The following is a 21,693-nucleotide window of genomic DNA, read 5'->3' as shown; positions in this document are numbered from 1 at the left end:
CATCGGTGGGTCCCAGGGAATGTGGGATTGAGTCATGGATCTGGCTACAAAAGATGACAGAAATCCCCCTTGGATCCAGACCCGAAATCAGGAAGCAGGAGAGCAACAAGCCGGATGAGGTAACTGAGTGACTTGCCCAAAGTCACACAGCCGACAAGTGATGGAGGCGTGATTAGAACCCAGGACCTCTGACTCCCAAGCCCGGGCTCTTTCCACTGAGCCATGCTGCTTCTGTATGTAATGATGTGATGTGTATATAGTAATGATGTAGTATACAGCTATAATTCTATTTATTCTGATAGTATTGACACCTGTCTACTTATTTTGTTGTCTGTCTCCCCCTTCTAGACAGTGAGCCCATTGTTGGGTAGGGACTGTCTCTTTGTGTTGGTGATTTGTATTTCCCAAGAGCTTAGTACAGTGCTCTGCACACAGTAAGCGCTCAATAAATATGATTGAATGAATGAATACCAATTACCATAATTATTATTATTAGTACAGTGTTCTGCACCCAGTAAGCACTCAGTAAATATGATTGAATTCAATTGAATCAAATTGAACTTGTCATAGCAAAAGAGTGGTTTTTTTACCTTTAAGTAAGATGTTTTAGCTGCTGTGCCTCATCTGCGTTTGTAAGCTATATGCTTCAGGTTTCAATAGATTTCTCTGCTTTCTCTTAGGATACAAGCTCAGACTTCTTAGAAACCCAGAAGTTTGTCAAAATGTTGGAAAACACAGATCTTTCTATTTTGTATCCTGTGGTTATCATTTCGGTAAGTATATTTCATCTCAAAAATCCGGATTGTAAACCCCTCCACTGAACTGCAGACCCCTTATGGGCAGGGAATGTGTTTATCGAGTCTGCTGTGCCGTATTCTCCCAAGCGCTTAGTACAGAGCTCTGCATACAGTATGCACTCAGTGTATGCCACTGATGGATTGATTATCAACTCATAATCATTATGTTACTTTCATTGCAACCCAAGGGTTTTGTTCTCTGTCTCCCCCTTTTAGACTGTGAGTCCACTGTTGGGTAGGGACTGTCTCTATATGTTGCCAACTTGTACTTCCCAAGTGCTTAGTACAGTGCTCTGCACACATTTAGTGCTCAATAAATACGATTGATTGATTGATTGATTGATTTTTTTATGGCATTTGATAAGTGCTTATTCTGTGTCATGCACTGTTCTAAGTGCTGGTGTAGCTACAAGGTTATCAGGTTGGACAGCCCGTGTCCCACATGGGGCTCACAGTCCAAGTAGGAGGGAGTAAATTTAATCCCCTTTTTATAGTTGAGGAAACTGTGGCACAGAGAAGGTCACCTAAGGTCACACAGAAGCAATTGGCAGGACCAGGATTAGATCCCAGGTCCTCTCCAGGCCCATGCTCTATCCACTAGGCCATGCTGCCTCCCCTATATGTGGAGGTGAGCAAGTTCAAAGTCACCTTTAAATTTTGAAAATTCCTTCCAGATCATCCTCGTGTACAAAATTGTCCAGACTTGGAATGAGAGATGACTATGGATTCCCCCCGACCTCGCTCCCCAGCCCACCTCCCACACCAAAACATTATCTCCATCATCTTTGTGGTTTCTTTTGTATCTCGTCCATTTCAGACATGCCTGTTGCACACTGCACAATCTCTTTTCTGAACTTGAAGCCAATTGAAGCCTTCTTCCATCGTGTAATGTCTTTCCATTAAAGTCAGTTCCATGAAACTCTGTAAGCAAGTGAAGGAATTGGGACAGTGGATAAGTCACTCAGCCTCTTTGTGCCCTTGTTTCCTCATCTGTAAAATGGGGTTTCAGTAATTGTTCTCCCTCTCCCTTAGACTGGGAATCCCATGTGGAACAGAAGTTGTGCCCAATTTGATTATCTTTTACCAACCCTAGTGCTTAATACAATGCCTGGCACATAGACTTAAAAAAAATACCACACTTATTATCCAGGTGAAATCTAGAATTAAGGAATTATATCAGATAGACGTTTTCAATGGGCAGATAGGGCTGAGATCTTTTTTTTTCCATGAAGGTTGTTTTTTCTTGTGTTATATCTGGGCAGTTGTATCAAATCTCTGCCACCCCTTGCATGTGAAGTCAGAGATGTAGGTAGCTACTTTAAATGCATAGACCCCGAGGCTGTTTAGACTTTAAGACTTTGAGCCTGTTTAGAACAGGGATTAAGTCCATTCAGATTATCTAAATCAACCCTAATGCTTAGCACATATTAAATACCTAATAAATACCGCAGTTATCATTATAGGCAGTAATATTATTTGCGTTGGTCTTTGAAGTCACAACGTTTTTGTGCTTCTGTTACCTCATCTGTAAAATGGGGATCAAGACAGTGAGCCACATGTGGGACATGGACTGTGTCCAACCTGATTTAGTTTGTGTCTACCCCAGTGCTTAGTACAGCGCCTGGCACGTAGTGCATAACAAATATCATTAAAACACAACAAAAGCTAACAAAACTTTGAATTCCTCCTGGCTTTCCTATTTATTGAGTTTATTTACTCTAAATGAGTAGGTGAAACATGGAATAATTGTTACTAGAAATGGCAATTTTTGCCCCACCAGGTATCAAGGCAAGTTCAATTGTCAGCCCAAAGATAGGAAATGATATGATATGATAGTGGGAAGAGCATGGGCTTGGGAGTCAAAGGATGTGGGTTCTAATCCCGGCTCTGACACTCATTTACTGTGTTACTTTGGGCAGAGCAGATGGAGTCTGAGCCTCAAAGTCAGAAGGTCATGGTTTCTAATCCCAGCTCCACCACTTATCTACTGTGTGACCTTGGGCAAATCACTCCACTTCTCTGGGCCTCAGTTACCTCATCTGTTAAATGGGGATTGAGACTATGAGCCCCACATGGGACAGGGGCTGTGTCCAACCTGGTTATCTTGTAGCTACCCCAGTGCTTAGAACAGTGCCTGGCACATAGTAAATGCTTAACAAATACCATAATTATTATTAATTATAAGTATTATTAAATCATCCCTTGGGTCAAGGAATTATAATTGGAAGAGACCAATAATTTGCAGTAGTTTTTGGGGTGTTTTTAACTGTTGGGGGGGAAACTCTATACTTGGAATTCATTTTTCAGTAGCAGCAGGAAGCACCATGGCCTAGTGGAAAGAGCAAATGTCTGGAAATCAGAGGACCTGAGTTCTAATAGAGACTCCACCACTAATTTGCTTTGTGACCTCGAACAAGTCACTTCTGAGTGCCTCAGATAGCTCATCTCTAAAATGGTGATTAAAATTGTGAGCCCCATGTGGGGCATAGATTGTGTCCAACTTGGTTACCTTGTATCCACCCCAGTGGATAGTATATAATGTCTGGCACATGGTAAACCCTTACCAAATAATATAAAAAAGTAAGATGTTTTGAAGGCTCTGTTAACTCCTATGAAAGCCTCTCAGAATAAATATATTGTCTGTGCGCCGAACCCGAATGCGAACAGTGATAATTTCCTAGGAAATCTCAAAATCTCATTAAAGTCAGCGGAGGGTATTTATTGTTAATACAAGGGAAACCTTGAATGATGAGGGCCAAATCCCCCCATATTCTCCATTCGCAATGGTGCTTTGGGATAAAACAAAGTATTCATCTATTCGTCAGTGGTGTCGAAGTGTATTTTTTATTTTAGAATTGAGTCAGATAACTTCAAGGAGAACACACTTTTCTGCTCTCCAGAGCACTTGTTGGTTTATCTAGTGAATATGTAGCTAGGCCAATTTAATTGTTACCTTGACTAATCTCTCTGGTAATGACCTATTTACTATGGATGGATTGAGTCTGCCAAGAGAACTGGGGCCTTGGAGAGTAGCTCAGGTTTGCAGATCTTGAAAAAAAAAATTCTGAACCTACAAATTTCTGTCAACCTCCCTTCCCCCAGGAGATAGTAAGGAGTTCGGTGAATACAGTTAGAATTAACATTTTTATTATTTGTTCCCTATGAATCACCACTGGCATTCCTGAGGGTGGCGAGGATTATGATTGCTTAGTTTTGACCTTTTCTAGTTACCGAGTGAGTGGTTTGGTGCCATAAAAGAGACAGCCGATCTTTCCAGAGAAAGCCTGTCACTTCAGTTTCTAAAGCTGCTAAACTGAATTCGTGTGGATGTGGTGTCGTATCCTCCTCCATTTTTGCAAATAATGCCAAGTGCCTCAGAGGGGATTTTAATTACTCCAATCCACCATGGGATCAGACCTGCAATTTGTTTGTGGAAGTAAATTCTTCCAGTCACGCTCAAGTGTGTGGCGTAGCCAAAGCTTGAGAAAACACTGAGAAAGAAAAATTGAGTGTCATTCTGCTTGCTCCTTCATTCATCTCCCTCCCAGCCCCACAGCACTTATGTACATATCTGTAATTTTTTAATGTAAATTAATGTCTGTCTCCCCCTCTAGACTGTAAGCTCGTCGTGAGCGGGGAATGTGTCTGTTATATTTCTGTATTCTACTCTCCCAAGCACTTAGAACAGTGCTCTGCTCACAATAAGTGTTCCACAAATATGTTTGACTGACCGACTGACCAAGGGAATATAGTTCCTAGAAAGAGCGAGTACAGTTCCCTTCGACTTCAGTTCTGCTTCCAATACGGTTTAAACATTTCTCCAACAAGGCTCTGCCAGAGTATGGGAAATTAAACATGTTTCTTCACAGAAATGCCAGGGAGTATCATGTGATTAGTAATTAAGTGATCCCCAGTCTCTAGGAAGTTTTAATTGCATTGGCAACGTAGTTAGTATAGGTTACCAACTTGTTAAGAGGCACTGGGATGTGTTCTATCCAGTATCCCTCAACGCATTTTCATTTCATCATGTTTTCCACAGGTTTTCTATGTTTTTCCTATAATCCTTGTTGATAGCTGAAAATTGTCATTAAGCAACTCAAAAGACTTCTAGACTTTGAGCCCACTGTTGGGTAGGGACTGTCTCTATATGTTGCCAACTTGTACTTCCCAAGTGCTTAGTAATAATAATAATAATAATGGCATTTATTAAGCACTTACTATGTGCAAAGCACTGTTCTAAGTGCTGGGGAGGTTACAAGGTGATCAGGTTGTCCCACCGGGGACTCACAGTCTTAATCCCCATTTTACAGATGAGGGAACTGAGACCCAGAGAAGTTAAGTGACTTGCCCAAAGTCACACAGCTGACAATTGGCAGAGCTGGGATTTGAACCCATGACCTCTGACTCCAAAGCCCGTGCTCTTTTCCACTGAGCCACGCTGCTTCATACAGTGCTCTGCACACAGTAAGTGCTCAATAAATATGATTGAATGAATGAATGTAAAGAACAATCTGAAGAAAATCTTAAACATATGCTTTTGTGTAGTATTTGTTAGGCACCTGTTATGTTTCAAGTACTGTTCTAAGTCCTGGGGTAGATACAATTTTATCAGGTTGGACACAATCCCTGTCCAACATTGGGCTCATAATCTAAATTGGAGGGAGGAGGATTTAATCCCCATTTTACAGATGAGGTAACCAAAGCCCAGAGAATTTAAATGACTTGTCCTAGGTCGCCGAGCAGGCAATTGGCAGAGCCGGGATTGGAGAAACATTTTGTCCCAGTAGATAGGAAATTGGCCTGGGAGTTAGAATGACTTGGGTTCTAATCCTGGCTCTGCCACTTGTCTGCTGTGTGACCTTGGGGATGTCATTTAGTTTCTCTGTGCCTTTGTTACCACATAAGTAGCTCTCTATCTCCCTTCAAAGCCCTACTGAGAGCTCACCTCCTCCAGGAGGCCTTCCCAGACTGAGCCCCCTTTTTCCTCTCCTCCTCCCAAGCCCCCCGCCCTACCTCCTTCCCCTCCCCACAGCACTTGTATATATTTGTACAGATTTATTACTCTATTTATTTTACTTGTAGATATTTACTACTCTATTTATTTTGTTCATGATGTGCAAATAACTATAATTCTATTTATTCTGACAGTTTTGACACCCGTCTACATGTTTTGTTTTGTTGTCTCTCTCCCCATTCTAGACTGTGAGCCCGTTGTTGGGTAGGGACCGTCTCTATATGTTGCCAACTTGTACTTCCCAAGCGCTTAGTACAGTGCTCTGCACACAGTAACCGCTCAATAAATACGATTGAATGAATGAAATACGATTGAATGAATGAATGAATAGGGATTAAAACCGTGAATCCCACTTGGGATTGCATCCAACTTGATTAGCTTGTATCTATCCTGGTGTTTAGTACAAGTGCCTGGCACATAGTGAGTGCTTAGCAAATACCATAAAAAAAAGCAACAACAACTAGAAAACCAAAACCCAGGTCCTCTGACACCCAAGCCCAGTCTCATTTTACTAGGCCACACTACTCCTCGTCGATGTTTTCTATGGTGATGGGTATTGTTTCATATTATTACTAGTCTCAGTTTCTGAGACTACTGCTTACCATTGGCATGAGAAAACGAAGATGGAAAAAGCAGGGAAATGCATTTTATTTATTTGGGATACCAAAGCTTATCTCTGGCACAACTCTCATATCGGTGTGCTTTGGAATGCCTTGTAATTTCTTGGCAGGCTTGTCAAATTCCTCCTCTCTTACAAGGTTTTTTTCTTCCTTGTTTTCGAAAAAGAATATAGAATTTAGAGGTGGTTACAAAATTCAAAGGAAATAGCTTTTTGGTTTCTTTTTTTTTTAAGTAAATTCAGATTCGTCAAACTAGATCACTTTTGGCTTTTCAGAGACAAATTAGCCATATTTAAGTTTGGATAAGCTCCAACAATGTTCATCTGCTAAGCGTTCTACTTAATGCTTTCCAAATGTTGAACTTGGTGGCCTGGGAATAACCTTAATAATGATTCTAGGTAATTGTTATTGAAGTAGTGAACATCTTTAGCAGGCGAAACTGGCAGTTTCACCCATGGAATTGGACTTTCCTTATCTGAAGACAATGTACAGTGCATAGCAAAATGGGTTTTCACAGAAATGTGAATGCGTACTGTCTTTTTGGTTTTAGATTGTGCTTAAGATTTACGTTTCCTTCTACAGTTTTTCAGAAATAGGAGAAACTGAGATGGGGGTTGATTTATGTTTTAAATCAATAGTTTAGCTGTACAAATCAATGCCTCATGTGAGTCATTGGTAACTAGTTGAATTCTTTAAACTTATGATTCCTACAGTGTGCTACATATGGCAATACTAAGAGGAAATAGAATTGCTTTCAGCAGCCATTTAATGAATTAAGTGAATTTTGGACATACCGTACCCTTAAAACTAATTGTTACACTGCGGTTTTTATCCCAAAGGACAGACCAATTTGCAAAACAATTTCTGAAGACGCTTTCAGCTTGTGATTTCATAAGTGCTTCAAATAATGTTAATTTTAATTTAATGTTAAGTGATTTCAGATATACCTGCTGCAAATGCAAGCTATGGCAGATTTATTTCATACAAATAGGAAGAGTCTCAAACAGGGCAAGGCAAAAAAAATGACAGCCTCTTTCATTTATCCTAATACCCAGAGTCTTGTTGGCTGCTTCAGTTGGATAGTTATGCAGTATTTAAAGATGAGGAATTAGTTCACTTCTTTGGGACTGAGAGCATTTTATTGAGAAATGTCATTTACGTTTTTTCTCTTATTCTTACCCCTTTCAATCCGTGCCTCTTACAACTTTCTTCTCTTGGATCATATCCTCAAGTACAAAACAAGCTACCAACTAAGCCACCCGTAGCACTTATGTCCAGGTGGATTTACATACCTTATTATTTACACCCATATTTATTCAGTTATACTTCATTCCATTGTCTTGTTAAAGTCAGTTGTATGTCCCTTTTTCCACCAACTCTAAATAATTGTGTGCCTGTCTCCCTCATGAGCTTGTAACATCATGGAAGGCAGAAAATCATATGTCTTTACCTTTAATATACTCTCCCAAACTCATAATGGAGTACCCTACACAGAGTAGTAATAATAATTGAGGTATATTTTAAGCCCTTGTGTGTCAAGCACTGCACATAGGCTAGGAGAGATAGAAGATAATCAGGTAGAACTCTGTCTCTGTCCTATACGGGGCTTATAGTTCAAGGGGGAAGGAGAACGGGTATTTAATCCCCATTTTACAGATGAGAAAACCAAGGCAAAGACAGTTTAAGGGAATTATGCAAGATCAGGCAGTGGACAAATGGCAGAGCAGGAATTAGAATCCAGGTCCCCTGACTCAAATAATCTATCAATCCATGGCATTTACTGCCAAGCACTCAACTAAGTGCTTGAGAGTACAATAGAGTTGGTAGACACCTTCCCTGCCCACAGTGAGTTTACAGTCTAGAGGAGGAGTTTAGAGTCTGAAGACTCTCAGGCCCCACTTTTTTCAGTAGGCCACACTGCTTCTCAGTACTTCTCTGTGACTCTATCGATTGTGACTCCAGACTGTAAGTTCCTTGTGGGCAGGAAACACAGTGATTTCATGCTATTCAGTAGGCCACACAGCTTCTCAATACTCCTCCCTGATTCTGTCGATTGTGACTCCAGACTGTAAGCTCCTTGTGAGCAGGGAACACAGTGGTTTCATGATTTTGACTTGTATCTCGATCCCTTCTATCTCGCCCCTGACCTCTCAACCACGTCCTGCCTCTGGTCTGGAACGCCCTCCCTCTTCACAGCTGACAGACAATTAATCTCGCCGCTTTCAAAGTCTCATTTTACTTGTGCATATCTATTCTATTTATTTTATTTTGTTCGTATGTTTGGTTTTGTTCTCTGTCTCCCCCTTTTAGACTGTGAGCCCACTGTTGGGTAGGTACTGTCTCTATATGTTGCCAGCTTGTACTTCCCAAGCGCTTAGTACAGTACTGTGCACACAGTAAGCGCTCAATAAATACAATTGATTGATTGATTGATTGATTGAAGGCCCACCTCCTCCAAGAGGCCTTCCCTGACTAAGCCCTCTTTTCCTTTCCTTCTACTTCCTTTTGCGTTGCGCTGACTTTCTCCCTTGATTCATCCCCCATCCCGGCCCCATATAGCATTTATGATCATATCTGTAATTTTATTTATTTATATTAATGTCTGTCTCCCCCTCTAGGCCGTAAGCTCATTGTGGGAAGGGAATGTGTCTGCTACATTTCTAAATTGTACTCTTCCAAGCGCTTAGCATAGTGCTCTGCACATATTAAGCACTCAAAAAATAGGACTGACTGTCTGACTGACTGACTGACAAAGCAGTTATGCTGGGCAGACTCTCTCAGAAATTCTTAGTAGGCCATCCCGGAACGAACTCTCGAGAGTGCGAGGTGGGGGTTTCTGAAGAGCGGAACCTCCTTTCCTCGCCTCTCCCGTATCCCTCCAACTGGCTCCTGATGGGATCCTTCCTTGGACAAGGATCCCTTAGTACTACTGCGAGAGTGTCCCAGCAGCCTGGAAATCAAAGAGCTCTTGTGCTCATCCAATCACTGCTCCTCGTTCTCCTCTCTCACGCCACCAACCTCTTGGTCACTCCGTCCTTCCTGCTTGGAATCAATCAATCAATCAATCGTATTTATTGAGTGCTTACTGTGTGCAGAGCACTGTACTAAGCACTTGGGAAGTACAAGTTGGCAACATATACCCCGTCCTCCTTCATATCCGGTAGTTCTCACTCTCCGCATCTTCAAAGCTCTGCTAAAAGCCCACCTTTTGCCACAATACTGCATCACTTATGCAACTGGGTCCTTAACCCCTATGCCGATAGTTCATTCATTCATTCATTCAATCGTATTTATTCATTCGTTCATTCAATCGTATTTATTGAGCGCTTAGTGTGTGCAGAGCACTGTACTAAGCACTTGGGACGTACTAGTTGGCAACATATAGAGGCGGTCCCTACCCAACAATGGGCTCACAGTCTAGAGGGAGGCTCACAGTTCATCACCCCACCCCCACCCTTTTGTACTTATTCTTCATTCATTCATTCATAATAATAATTATGGTATGTGTTAAGCGCTTACTATGTGCCAAGCACTGGGGTAGATACAAGGTAATCAGGTTGTCCCACGTGGGGCTCAAAGTCTTCATCCCCGTTTTACAGATGAGGTAACTGAGGCACAGGGAAGTTAAGTGACCTAACCAAAGTCACACAGCTGATAAGTGGGGGAGCCGGGATTAGAACCCTTGACCTCTGACTCCCAAGCCTGTGCTCTTTCCCCTAAGCCATGCTGCTTAACATTCAATTGTATTTATTGAGCACATACTATGTGCAGAGCACTAAACTAGGTGCTTGGGAAAGTACAATACAACAATAAACAGTGACATTCTTCTAGACTGTGAGCCCACTGTTGGGTAGGGACCATCTCTATATGTTGCCAACCTGTACTTCCCAAGCACTTAGTACAGTGCTCTGCACACAGTAAGCGCTCAATAAATACGATTAAATGAATGAATACAAATTAATCAGGTTGGACACAGTTCTTATCCCACATAGGGCTCCTAGTCTCAGTAGGAAGGAGAACATCTACTGAATTTGCCTTTTAACTGATGAGGAAACTGAGTCTAGAGCAGTGAAGTGACTTGTCCAAGAGCACGCAGCAGGTGAGTGGCAGAGTTGGCTCCTCCGACTCCCAGTCCTGTGCTCTTTTCACTGGACCGCACTGCTCTGAATGTGAGCCTCTGCCCCCAAGGCACTCACAGTCAAGACCTGAAGAGGATTCTTAAGACCCCATTTCCATCTCTGATCTGAAGCTATTTTTGGTATGATTTGGGTCAACAAAGACAACTGGGGTATTTGTTAAGCACTTACTGTAGGTACCATATTCATTTGTTCATTCAATTGTATTTATTGAGCACTTGCTGTGTGCAGAGCACTGTACTAAGCTCTTGGAAAGTAAAATTTGGCAACAAAGACAATCCGTACCCAAAAACGGGCTCACAGTCTAGAAGGGGGGAGACAGACAACAAAACGAAACCAAACAAGTAGACAGACATCAATAGCATCAATCTAAATAAATAGAATTATAGACATATACACATCTTTAATAAAATAAAAGGAGAACAGATATTGAATCCCCATTTACTGTAGAAGGAGAACAATTTCATTGTCCACAGAGAGGGTGACTTTGTTGAGGTTTCTCAGAATTTCTCAGAGCTCTTTGAGGAATCACGAACCTATTCAGGGGTGGCCTGAGAATTGCATTTGGAAAATTGAATGGTAAAGGCTTCATTAGGTAACATTACTTATCTTTTCTCCCATTTTAGCTGTTACAAGCTACCAAAGTACTCATGCAGTGGCATTAGCATTAGCAATTTGTTTCTCATCTCCATAATTGATGTTCTTGTGAATCTAATAAATCCAGAGTGCAGTTGCCTTTATGTCTCAAGGACCCTTTTTATCCTCAGGCCTTGGTAGGAGGATGGATGAAGTTGAAAATACTGAATGGGGATTTTGTGGAGGGTAGCTGGAAGGGAAAACATTGGTCACCCTATTTTTAAATTTGTCTATTTAATGAATGAACTTGCCCTCAGAGACAAGGGAGGAACACATTCCAAAATAATATGCCAGGAAATGAATGCACTGGGGAGCAACATTATGTTATTAAACATTTACTAAACAAATGCTCTTCATAAATTGAAAGCATGTGTATAGCTGAATGCAGATAATCCATGAGGGGCTAGTCTGGGCCTCAAACAAATCCTCCCCAGGACCCCATTCTGCCAGTAATAGTGCCCACCCACGGTGTCTTAGGGCTAACCATGTGTGTTAAGTGCTTAACCACTTTGCCACCTCAGCCAAACTCCAAATTTATCAGAGGAGCTTGACTACTCGGATGAAATAAATGTAAGTCATGAGCAGCAGTGTGGCCTAGAGGAAAGAGGTTGGGCTTGGGAGTCAGAAGTTCCAAGTTCTAGTTCTGTCTCTGCCACTAAGTTGCTGTGTGACCTTGGGCAAGTAAGTCAATTCACTTCTGTGTGCCTCAGTTCCCTTATCTTCAAAGTGGGGATTGAATGCCTGTTCTCCCTCGATTAATTAATCATATTTATTGAGTGCTTACTGTGTGCAGAGCACTGTACTAAGCACTTTGGAGAGTACAATATATGAGAGTTGGTAGATATGCTCCCTCCTACTTAAGTGCCATGTGGGACTAATAATATCAAATATCAAAATTATTATTATGAAGCAAATGAGCTTTTCTTTCTTCCTCTGTGGGAAGACCTATCTGATGGGCATCCTTCACCACAGAGAGAACAGTTGCCCCGGGGGCCAAATCACTCCCTCCATCCTCAGTTAATCAATCAATCAGTGGTATTTATTAAGTACTTACTGTGTGCAGACCAGTGTACTAAGCAATTGAGCTGGTTGACATGAAACCTGCCCTCAGCTATTTATTTATTTATTTGATTTGTACATATTTATTCTATTTATTTTATTTTGTTAATACGTTTTGTTTTGTTCTCCGTCTCCCCCTTCTAGACTGTGAGCCCACTGTTGAGTAGGGACCGTCTCTATACGTTGCTAACTTGTACTTCCCAAGCGCTTAGTACAGTGCTCTGCACACAGTAAGCGCTCAATAAATACGATTGAATGAATGAATGAATCTTTATCTTCCCCAACTGGGAACATAATCCCTGCTCCACTCCCACTCCAGTAATATCATCATCATCAATCGTCGTTGGTGGTATTGATTGAACGCTTACTGGGTACAAAGTACTGTACTAAGTACGTGGGAGAGTACAATACAATGGAGTTGGTTGACATGTTTCCTGCCCACAATGAACTTACAGTATAAAGGGGCAGACAGGCATTAATATGAATACAACATTTATAATACATGATTTATAGATAGATGCAAAGGTGTTGTGGGGTGAATATCAAATACCCAAAGGTCACGGATCCAAGCGCGATGATATCCACGCCACTAAGATTTAAGCAGTCAGTCAGTCATATTTAATGTCACTTACTGTGTGCCAGAAACTGTACCAAGTGTTTGGGAGAGTACAATATAACAGACAGTTTCCCTGCCCACATAAGCTTACAGTCTAGAGGGAGAGACAGACATTACCATAAATAAATAAATTACAGATATATATATATATATATAAAGGCTGTGGGGCCAGTGGGTGGCGTCCAGGGGGTGGGGAAATAAATAGGGGAAACAAGTCAGGGTGACACAGAAGGGAGTGGGAGAAAAGAAAATGAAGACTTAATCAGGTAAGGCCTCTTGGAGGAGATGTGCCTTCAATATGGCTTTGAAGGTGGGGCGGGTGATTTTCTGTTGGATATGAAGAAGGAGAGAGTTCTAGGCGAGAGGTCAGTGGTGAAATAGATGAGATCGAGGTACAGTGAATAGCCTGCTATCAGAGAAGTGAAGTATCCGGGCTGGGTTATAGCAGGAGAATAGCAAGGTGAGGTAGGAGGGGACAAGGTGATTGTTTTAAACCCCACGCAGTGCTTACTGAGAAGATCTATAATAGGTATCCAATTTGTGGTGTACCTCTGGGTCGTTCAACAGAGCTAGAGCCAAAGTAGAGGATCATGTGATCAGTGCATTTAGCGAAGCCAAAAAAAGGTCTCATTCTTTTGTGTCTGAGTTATCCAAATAATTACCCAGTAGCTTATCTATGGCAAATCCATTTCATATCTTGGAAAAGAAATTGGTTCCACTTCAACTTTGTCAGTGATGCTTTCTAATCACTTCTCTTCTCCAGGGAACCCCTGGGACTCATGCTTTTTTTAGGTGCTTAAAATTCAGAGGAAAATCTGGATTATGCTCTTAGTTATGTAGTATTAGGAAGAACATCTGCTAAAAATCCCCTTGTGCTTATCAAATGGCGTCATCAGGCTTCTGAACCTGGAGGAAAAGGGAAATATTTTTTTTCATTTGAAAAAAAAAAACCCACCCCTAAACCTCTCACTTCTTTACTTGGCTGAAAAGCGGGCCGTGATTTGTGTTTCACAGGTCCCAGATTGCACTGATGCTCACAGAATTGGAGTTCTCTCCACATTGTTTAAATCCCAGTAGCTGAGAACGTGAGATCCAGGAGAGGCTCTCTATCTGAACCCGTTCTAAATAGTCCAAGCTTGGCAGGCCTGCTGTTTGGACTATCCTACCCAGATTCACCCTCTTTCCTAAGAACTGAATCAGCTCCCCTAACCTGTAGCCAGGTGGTGAAAGTAGCAGTCCAAGGAAGTTAAATTGCAGTCAAGTGGGAAGTTACCCATCTGCGTGGTCTGAATATTAAAATTCTTTGCTTCTAGAAGTGCCCTCCGTTTTACATAGTGCATTCCTGGTACATTTATCGGCTCCTCTCCACCGTTACCCCTTGTATTCCCCAAATGGCAAAGCTGACCCACTTAGGTATTTGGGTTGCAGGTGAACCAAAGAGCTGTACTTCCCAAGTGCTTAGTACAGTGCTCTGCACACAGTAAGCGCTCAATAAATACGATTGATTGATTGATTCCCCAAAACAGCCCTTACAGGCAGTCAGAAAAGGCCATTTGGGGGCTCCAGTTTGGTCTCTGGGAATGAACATCATCAGGGCCTTTCTGCAGAGGCCATTTTTGTGAATTGGGGCTTTGGTGTCCCGTACAGAAGACAAAGGCAGCAGCCTTGGGAGGATTTGTCTTCACATAGCACAGCTAAAGGAAGTTAAAGCAAAACATGCATTTGTCTTACGATTTCCTCAGATGAGAGTTCAATCTGCAAATCCCTTGATACCCAACAATTCCATGAAAGATGGATTGGAGATTAGAGATGCTTTAAAATAATTTTAATGAACTATTTTAAAGATGGTAGAGAACATTGTGTTCTGCTTTCCTGTGGCTTATTGTTATCCCTGGATTTTTACGACGACTTCCAGTTCATGATGTTAAATATTCATGACTGGCATTAAGTGGAAATTAATATGAGTTAATGAAAGCGGTTTGCAATGTCTTGCTTCCCATGTGCTTCTCATGGGCTCCCTTGAAAGCTCTACTGACAGCTCACCTCCTCCAGGAGGCCTTCCCAGACTGAGCCCCCTCTTTCCTCTCCCCCTCCCCTTCTCCCTCCCCTACCTCCTTCCCCTCCCCACAGCACTTGTATGTATGTTTGTACAGATTTATTACTCTATTTATTTTACTTGTACATATTTACTATTCTATTTATTTTGTTAATGATGTGCATCTAGCTTTACTTCTATTTATTCTGATGACTTGACACCTGTCCACATGTTTTGTTTTGTTGTCTGTCTCCCCCTTCTAGACTGTGAGCCCGTTGTTGGGTAGGGACCGTCTCTATATGTTGCCAACTTGTACTTCCCAAGCGCATAGTACAGTGCTCTGCACACAGTAAGTGCTCAATAAATACGATTGAATGAATGAATGAATGTGCTTTGAAGCATTGTGTTTTGGTTCCTTTGTTAATGGCATGCATAGTGAATGTGTATTCTCATACCCCATCACTTTTCCTCTGTCCCTTTTCAGGTTCATTTGCATGATTCGGAAAGTCTTTCGATGAGCCGTGCAGTCGAAGATCTAGTGGGAATCAGAAATTTTGCAGAGGAAGTGAAAACTAGAAATATTTTCATATATGGCCTTTTGGTCTATTACTCACAGGTAAGTGGTTACTTGTATATATGTGCACACACTCCTATTTTCCTGCAAGCAGCGTGGCTTAGTGGAAAGAGCCAGGGCTTGGGAGTCAGAGTACATGGGTTCTAATCCTGGCTCTGCCACTTATCAGTCATGTGACTTTGGGCAAGTCACTTAACTTCTCTGTGCCAGTTACCTCATCGGTAAAATGGGGATTAAGACTGTGAACCCCACGTGGGACAACCTGATAACCTTATATCTATTCCAGCACTTAGAGCAGTGCTCGGCACATAGTAAGTGCTTAACAAATACCATCATTATCATACACACACACGTATGCACCTTCGATTTATCTGCTCTGCAGACTCTAAGATAAATGATCAGCACCTTCATTTAAAAAAAAATCAAAGGGAAATGAAAATGACAAGGAAACATTTTGGCTGGAATGATGCTTGTCTGTTCATGTTCCATCTCCAGCAGACCCTCTGGTCTGCAGGCAAAGAATGCAAGTTGTTTTTGATTAGCACAAAAATGCCAAAAAAAATTGGCAAATATGAAGTATGTAAATGTTCTACCCCACACTCCATCAGCCCAATTTTAAAACGTGGTGTTTTCAGTTTCACTGGAAATATTGAAGGTATGGAAATTGGGGTTGATTTTCCTTTTTCCATGTGGTACTCATTCTCAGAATTCAATGTTCAGTATTCAGGTATCGATAGTTTTGATGTGGCTTAGGAAAACCAACAACAGGGCTGTCTCTGAGTGATCTCGTGCAAGTCACTTCACTGGGACTCAGTTACCTCATCTTTAAAATGGGAATTAAGAGTGTGGGACAGGGACTGTGTCCAACCTGATTAATTTGTATCTACCCCAGTGCTTAGAACAATGCTTGTCATATAGTAAGTGCTTAACAAGTTCCATTACTATTAATAATAATAATAATAATGATGGCATTTATTAAGCACTTACTATGTGCAGGGCACTGTTCTAAGCGCTGGGGTGGTTACAAGGTGATCAGGTTGTCCCATGTGGGGCTCACAGTCTTAATCCCCATTTTACAGATGAGGGAACTGAGGCCCAGAGAAGTTGCCCAGTGACTTGCCCAAAGTCACACAGCTGACAAATGGCAGAGGCGGGATTTGAATCCATGACCTCTGACTCCAAAGGCCGGGCTCTTTCCACTGAGCCACGCTGCTTCTCAGATGGCTTAAAATTTTTCGTGGTAGCTATTAGGAGTTCTCTTTAAATATAAAAAGAACAATAAGGAGAACTACAAACATGGATGGTGGGAAAGATTTGGATGGTATTTGTGCAGAAGAATCATTGAAAGCAACATATAAACTGTATGGAAGTTAATAAGTGCAAGAGTGCTAAACTGAGTCAAACTGACAGCTCCACCAGACCAATATTCTGCCTTAATAATTCATTTATTCATTCATTTATTCCAATGTACTTATTGAGTGCTTTATTATTATTCTCTGAGAAGGAGCCGCTTAGTTAGCCTGGAGGCAAATTGAGTTATCCCTTCAGCATCTTGGTATTTAGAAAAGCTATTGAGAATAAACCATTTAGAGAAACAGCCTTTCTCCTAGTGTCAAGAGCATGGGCTTGGGAGTCAGAGGTCAAGGGTTCTAATCTTGGCTCCGCCACTTGTCTGCTGTGTGACCTTGGGCAAGTCACTTCACTTCTCTGGGCCTCAGTGACCTCATCTGTAAAATGGGGATTGAGACTATGAGCCCCATGTGGGACAGGAACCGTGTCCAACTAGATTACCTTGTATCTACCTCAGTACTTAGAACTGTGCTTGGCACATAGTAAGCGCTTAACAAATACCATCATTATTATTATGATTTAGGGGGACAGGGCCAGAAAATAGCTCTGCCACCAGTCATAGTCATTCCACCAAGTGAGCTATTCAACTGCTATTCAACTTGATTACCTTGTATCTACCTCAGTACTTAGAACTGTGCTTGGCACATAGTAAGTGCTTAACAAATACCATCATTATTATTATGATTTAGGGGGACAGGGCCAGAAAATAGCTCTACCACCGGTCATAGTCATTCCACCAAGTGAGCTATTCAACTGCTGTTTGAATGGATTGAAAGGATTGCGATTGGGCATTATGTTTTGTTTTGTTGTCTGTCTTCCCCTTCTAGACTGTGAGCCCTTTGTTAGGTAGGAACCACCTTTATATGTTGCCAACTTGTACTTCCCAAGCGCTTAGTACAGTGCTCTGCACACAGTAAGTGCTCAATAAATACAATTGAATGAATGAATTAGCTATTAATTGAATGGAAGCCGTTTGAAGGTGTGAAAGGACAGTTAATCACAGTCATTGTCAGTTAAACATTTTCAAAGTCATTTTCATCATAATGGATGGATGCCAGGTGAACTTTTTGCTCATGTGTATGTTCTCTACAAGGTTTGAATTTTGTTTTTTGTTGGGTTTTTTTTGTTTGTTTGAGCTCATAAATTCTTTATTTACAAAATAGGAAGGTAGAAGCAGCATGGCTTAGTGGGAAGAACATGGGTTTGGGAGTCAGAGGACATGGGTTCTAATCCCAGCCCCACTGCTTGTCTGCTGTGTGACCTTGGGCAAGTCACTTAACTTCTCTAGGCCTCAGTTACCTCATCTGCAAAATGAGGATTAAGACTGTGAGCCCCACGTGGGACAACCTGATCACCTTGTTACTTCCCCAGTGCTTAGAACAGTGCTTTGCACATAATAAGCGCTTAACAAATACCATTATTATTATTATTATTATTATTATTATTATTCATTCTTTCAATAGTATTTATTGAGCGCTTACTGTGTGCAGAGCATTCATTCATTCATTCATTTGTATTTATTGAGTGCTTATTGTGTGCAGAACATTCATTCACTCAATTGTATTTATTGAGCACTCTCTGTGTGCACAGCACTGTGCTGAGCGCTTAGGAAGTACAATTCGGCAACAGGTAGAGAGAGTCCCAACCCAACAACAGGCTCACAGTCTAGAAGGGGGAGACAGACAACAAAACAAAACAAGTAGACAGGCATCAATAGCCTCAAAATAGATAAATAGAATTATGCATATTATTGATAAAATGAATAGAGTCGTAAATAGGTACATATATTCACAAGTGCTGTGGGGAGGGGAAGGGGGTAGGGCAGAGGGAGGGAGTGGGGTGATGGGGAGGGGAGGAGGAGCAGAGGTAAAGAGGGGCTCAGTCTGGGAAGGCCTCCTGGAGGAGGTGAGCACTCAGTAGGGCTTTGAAGGGAGGAAGAGAGCTAGTTTGGCCGATGTGAGGAGGGAGGGCGTTCCAGGCCAGAGGTAGGATGTGGGCTGGGGGTCAGCGGTGGGACAGACGAGAAGGAGGCCCAGTGAGAAGGTTAGCCATGGCAGAGGAGCGGAGGATGCGGGCTGGGCTGGAGAAGGAGAGAAGGGAGGTGAGGGAGCAGGGGGCGAGGGGATGGACAGCTTTGAAGCTGATAGTGAGGAGTTTTTGCTTCATGCGAAGGTTGATAGGCAACCTTGTATCTACCCTAGAGCTTAGAATAGTGCTTCGCATATTGTAAGCACTTAATAAATACCAGAATTATTATTATTGTTATTGTTAAGGTTCTGGTTGACCATTAAATGTTGGAAGAGACTTATGTCTGTACTCCTGAAGCGCTGACCGAGTTTAACCTGGTGGTAGTTTACCTTGACATAGGATCTGTCAGAAGCAAAACCTTGATATTAGAAGAGAAGTCAGTGTATCTGATTTGTGCACAGTGGAACTGATATAGTGTTAAGTTGGGTTTTGGCTCATCTACCATCACTTCTCAGCCTTCATATGTTCAGAATCTTCTTGCTTTCCATTAAGAAATTCTTATTCTTTTTACTGGACCCTTTCTGAGGAGAGAATCATTTTATTTTTCACTTTTCCTTTGCCTGACCCTGAAGGTGTTGATCAATTTAAAGTATAACCAGTTCTCATGGGTGAGGTAAGCATTGTCTAGTGGAAAGAGCTTGGGACTGGAAGTCAGGAAACCCAGTTTCTAATCCCTTGCTGGAGACGAGATCTTGGACAAGTCACTTAAGCTCTCTGGGTCTTATGGGGATAAAAATACTAGTTCTCCCTACCTCCTCCTAGAGAGGGAATCCTATTTGGGGCAAAACTGAGGCTGATCTACCCTCTGTTTAGCCTTCTGCTTGATCTATAGCATGTACTAAATATGATTGTCACTGTGTATTCTCCTGTAGCACAGGGACTGTGTTATTTCAGAAGCCCTGGTGAAGGAAATCTAGCGTTGTAACACTCACCCTGTGTGCAACACCATGTGCATGCATACACTAATTTTGTCTGGCAGTTCATCAGTGTCAGTGGGTTGTCTGAAGAACCCTCCCTAAATCTGCTGACGTGTTTAAACCCAACTGCATCACAAAAGCAGGTATTCCCGAAGAAATGAACATCATTCACTCGAGGAAATTCAGGAACCATTTCTCATCGGCTCTAAACATTCAGCAACATAATGTTTCCTGAATGGTCTTTTTGAGGATAGCTTGTTGGTAGTTTTCCATCTTCACATTTCCCCTGTCCCTGATTTTTCATTAAAAGCCTATCAATGTGACTTTATTATTGCTCCAGTCAATTTTCCCTCTTCTTGATTATTAGCAAAAAACCTGTAAAAATTACTTTCATCCTGCTCCAGGAATGAGATGAATTGTTGCTACTTTCAATTATGCATTTAACGTAGTAGTTTTCTGTCGCTGCTTTTACCTGCAATGAAATTACCTGCTTTGTCATCATGATTGAATTTCATGTTTAGAGTTAGAAATGCTTACACAAGTGTGTAAGTGAAAAGATTGCATTCCGTGTATTGTTACACAGACACACACTTCTTTTTCCATCGCTTTCCCATGGGAAATCTGGGTTTGCATGAATCTGCCCTGGGGAACCCTAAGATGAGGTGCCAGCCTAACCTGCTGGGAAGTGCCCAGGATGACTGAACAATCAGGTGTGAAGCCCACATAGGCCTCAGCCAAATTGTGAACCTCCTCCCCGCCCCCGCCCCATGAAAATACTGACTCCAGCAGGTCATATCATCCGACTGTCTCTATGTGTTGCCAACTTGTACTTCCCAAGCGCTTAGTACAGTGCTCTGCACACAGTAAGCACTCAATAAATACGATTGATTGATTGATTGATTGATTGTGACGTATCATCACCAACCTACTCACTCTCTCCCTTCTTTGTTTCTCTCACCGTCAACCCCTTGCTCGCACTCTCCCTCCTGCTTACAGTGCTCTCCCAAGCGCCTAGTACAGTGCTCTGCATGCAGTAACCACTCCCTAAATATGATTGAATAAATGAACTCCCCCTTCATAAGCGACAGACCACCACTCTCCCCTTCTTCACTTCTCCTCCAGGAAGCCTTCCCTGACTAATTTCTAATCTGATGCTGTTTTCTCCTCCCTACCACATTATATTATCTATTATCTCATTCATTCATTCATTCATTCATTCATTCAATTGTATTTATTGAGTGCTTACTTTGTGCAGAGCACTGTACTAAGTGCTTGGGAAGTACAAGTTGGCAGCAAATAGAGATGGTCCCTACCAAACAGCGGGCTCACAGTCTAGAAGGGTAGAGTAGGGACCCAGTCCAAGACTGAACTCCTTGTCTTCCCTCCCAAACCTGGCCCTCTCCCTGACTTTCCCATCTCTGTTGAGGGCACTACCATCCTTCCCGTCTCACAAGCCCGCAACCTTGGTGTCATCCTCGACTCCGCTCTCTCATTCACCCCTCACATCCAAGCCGTCACCAAAACCTGCCGGTCTTAGCTCCGCAACATTGCCAAGATCCGCCCTTTCCTCTCCATCCACACCGCCACCCTTCTCATTCAAGCTCTCATCCTATCCCGTCTGGACTACTGCATCAGCCTTCTCTCCGATCTCCCATCCTCGTGTCTCTCCCCACTTCAATCCATACTTCATGCTGCTGCCCGGATTGTCTTTGTCCAGAAACGCTCTGGGCATGTTACTCCCCTCCTCAAAAATCTCCAATGGCTACCAATCAATCTGCGCATCAGGCAGAAACTCCTCACCCTGGGCTTCAAGGCTGTCCATCACCTCGCCCCCTCCTACCTCACCTCCCTCCTCTCCTTCTCCAGCCCAGCCCGCACCCTCTGCTCCTCTGCCGTTAATCTCCTCACCGG

The 21,693-nt window shown here is 42.3% G+C and overlaps 1 protein-coding gene across 1 annotated transcript in view; it reads left to right on the top strand.

Annotated features, from left to right (window-relative positions):
- The window catches only part of CRPPA (CDP-L-ribitol pyrophosphorylase A), a gene marked incomplete at its 5' end in the record, with an annotated part of 338,976 nt that overhangs the window by 188,578 nt on the left and 128,705 nt on the right, over nucleotides 1-21,693 (top strand). The window contains 2 exons of the mRNA XM_038761326.1: nucleotides 681-773; nucleotides 15,398-15,529. Of these exons, the coding sequence (XP_038617254.1) occupies nucleotides 681-773; nucleotides 15,398-15,529 (225 nt within the window). The remainder of the gene's footprint in view (nucleotides 1-680; nucleotides 774-15,397; nucleotides 15,530-21,693) is intronic.

The sequence above is a fragment of the Tachyglossus aculeatus genome, chromosome 2 (genome assembly GCF_015852505.1).
Source record: "Tachyglossus aculeatus isolate mTacAcu1 chromosome 2, mTacAcu1.pri, whole genome shotgun sequence".
NCBI classification, from domain to species: Eukaryota; Metazoa; Chordata; class Mammalia; order Monotremata; family Tachyglossidae; genus Tachyglossus; species Tachyglossus aculeatus.
The sequence above is the reverse complement of the archived record's forward strand: the minus strand, read 5'-3'. Positions and strand labels throughout refer to the sequence as shown.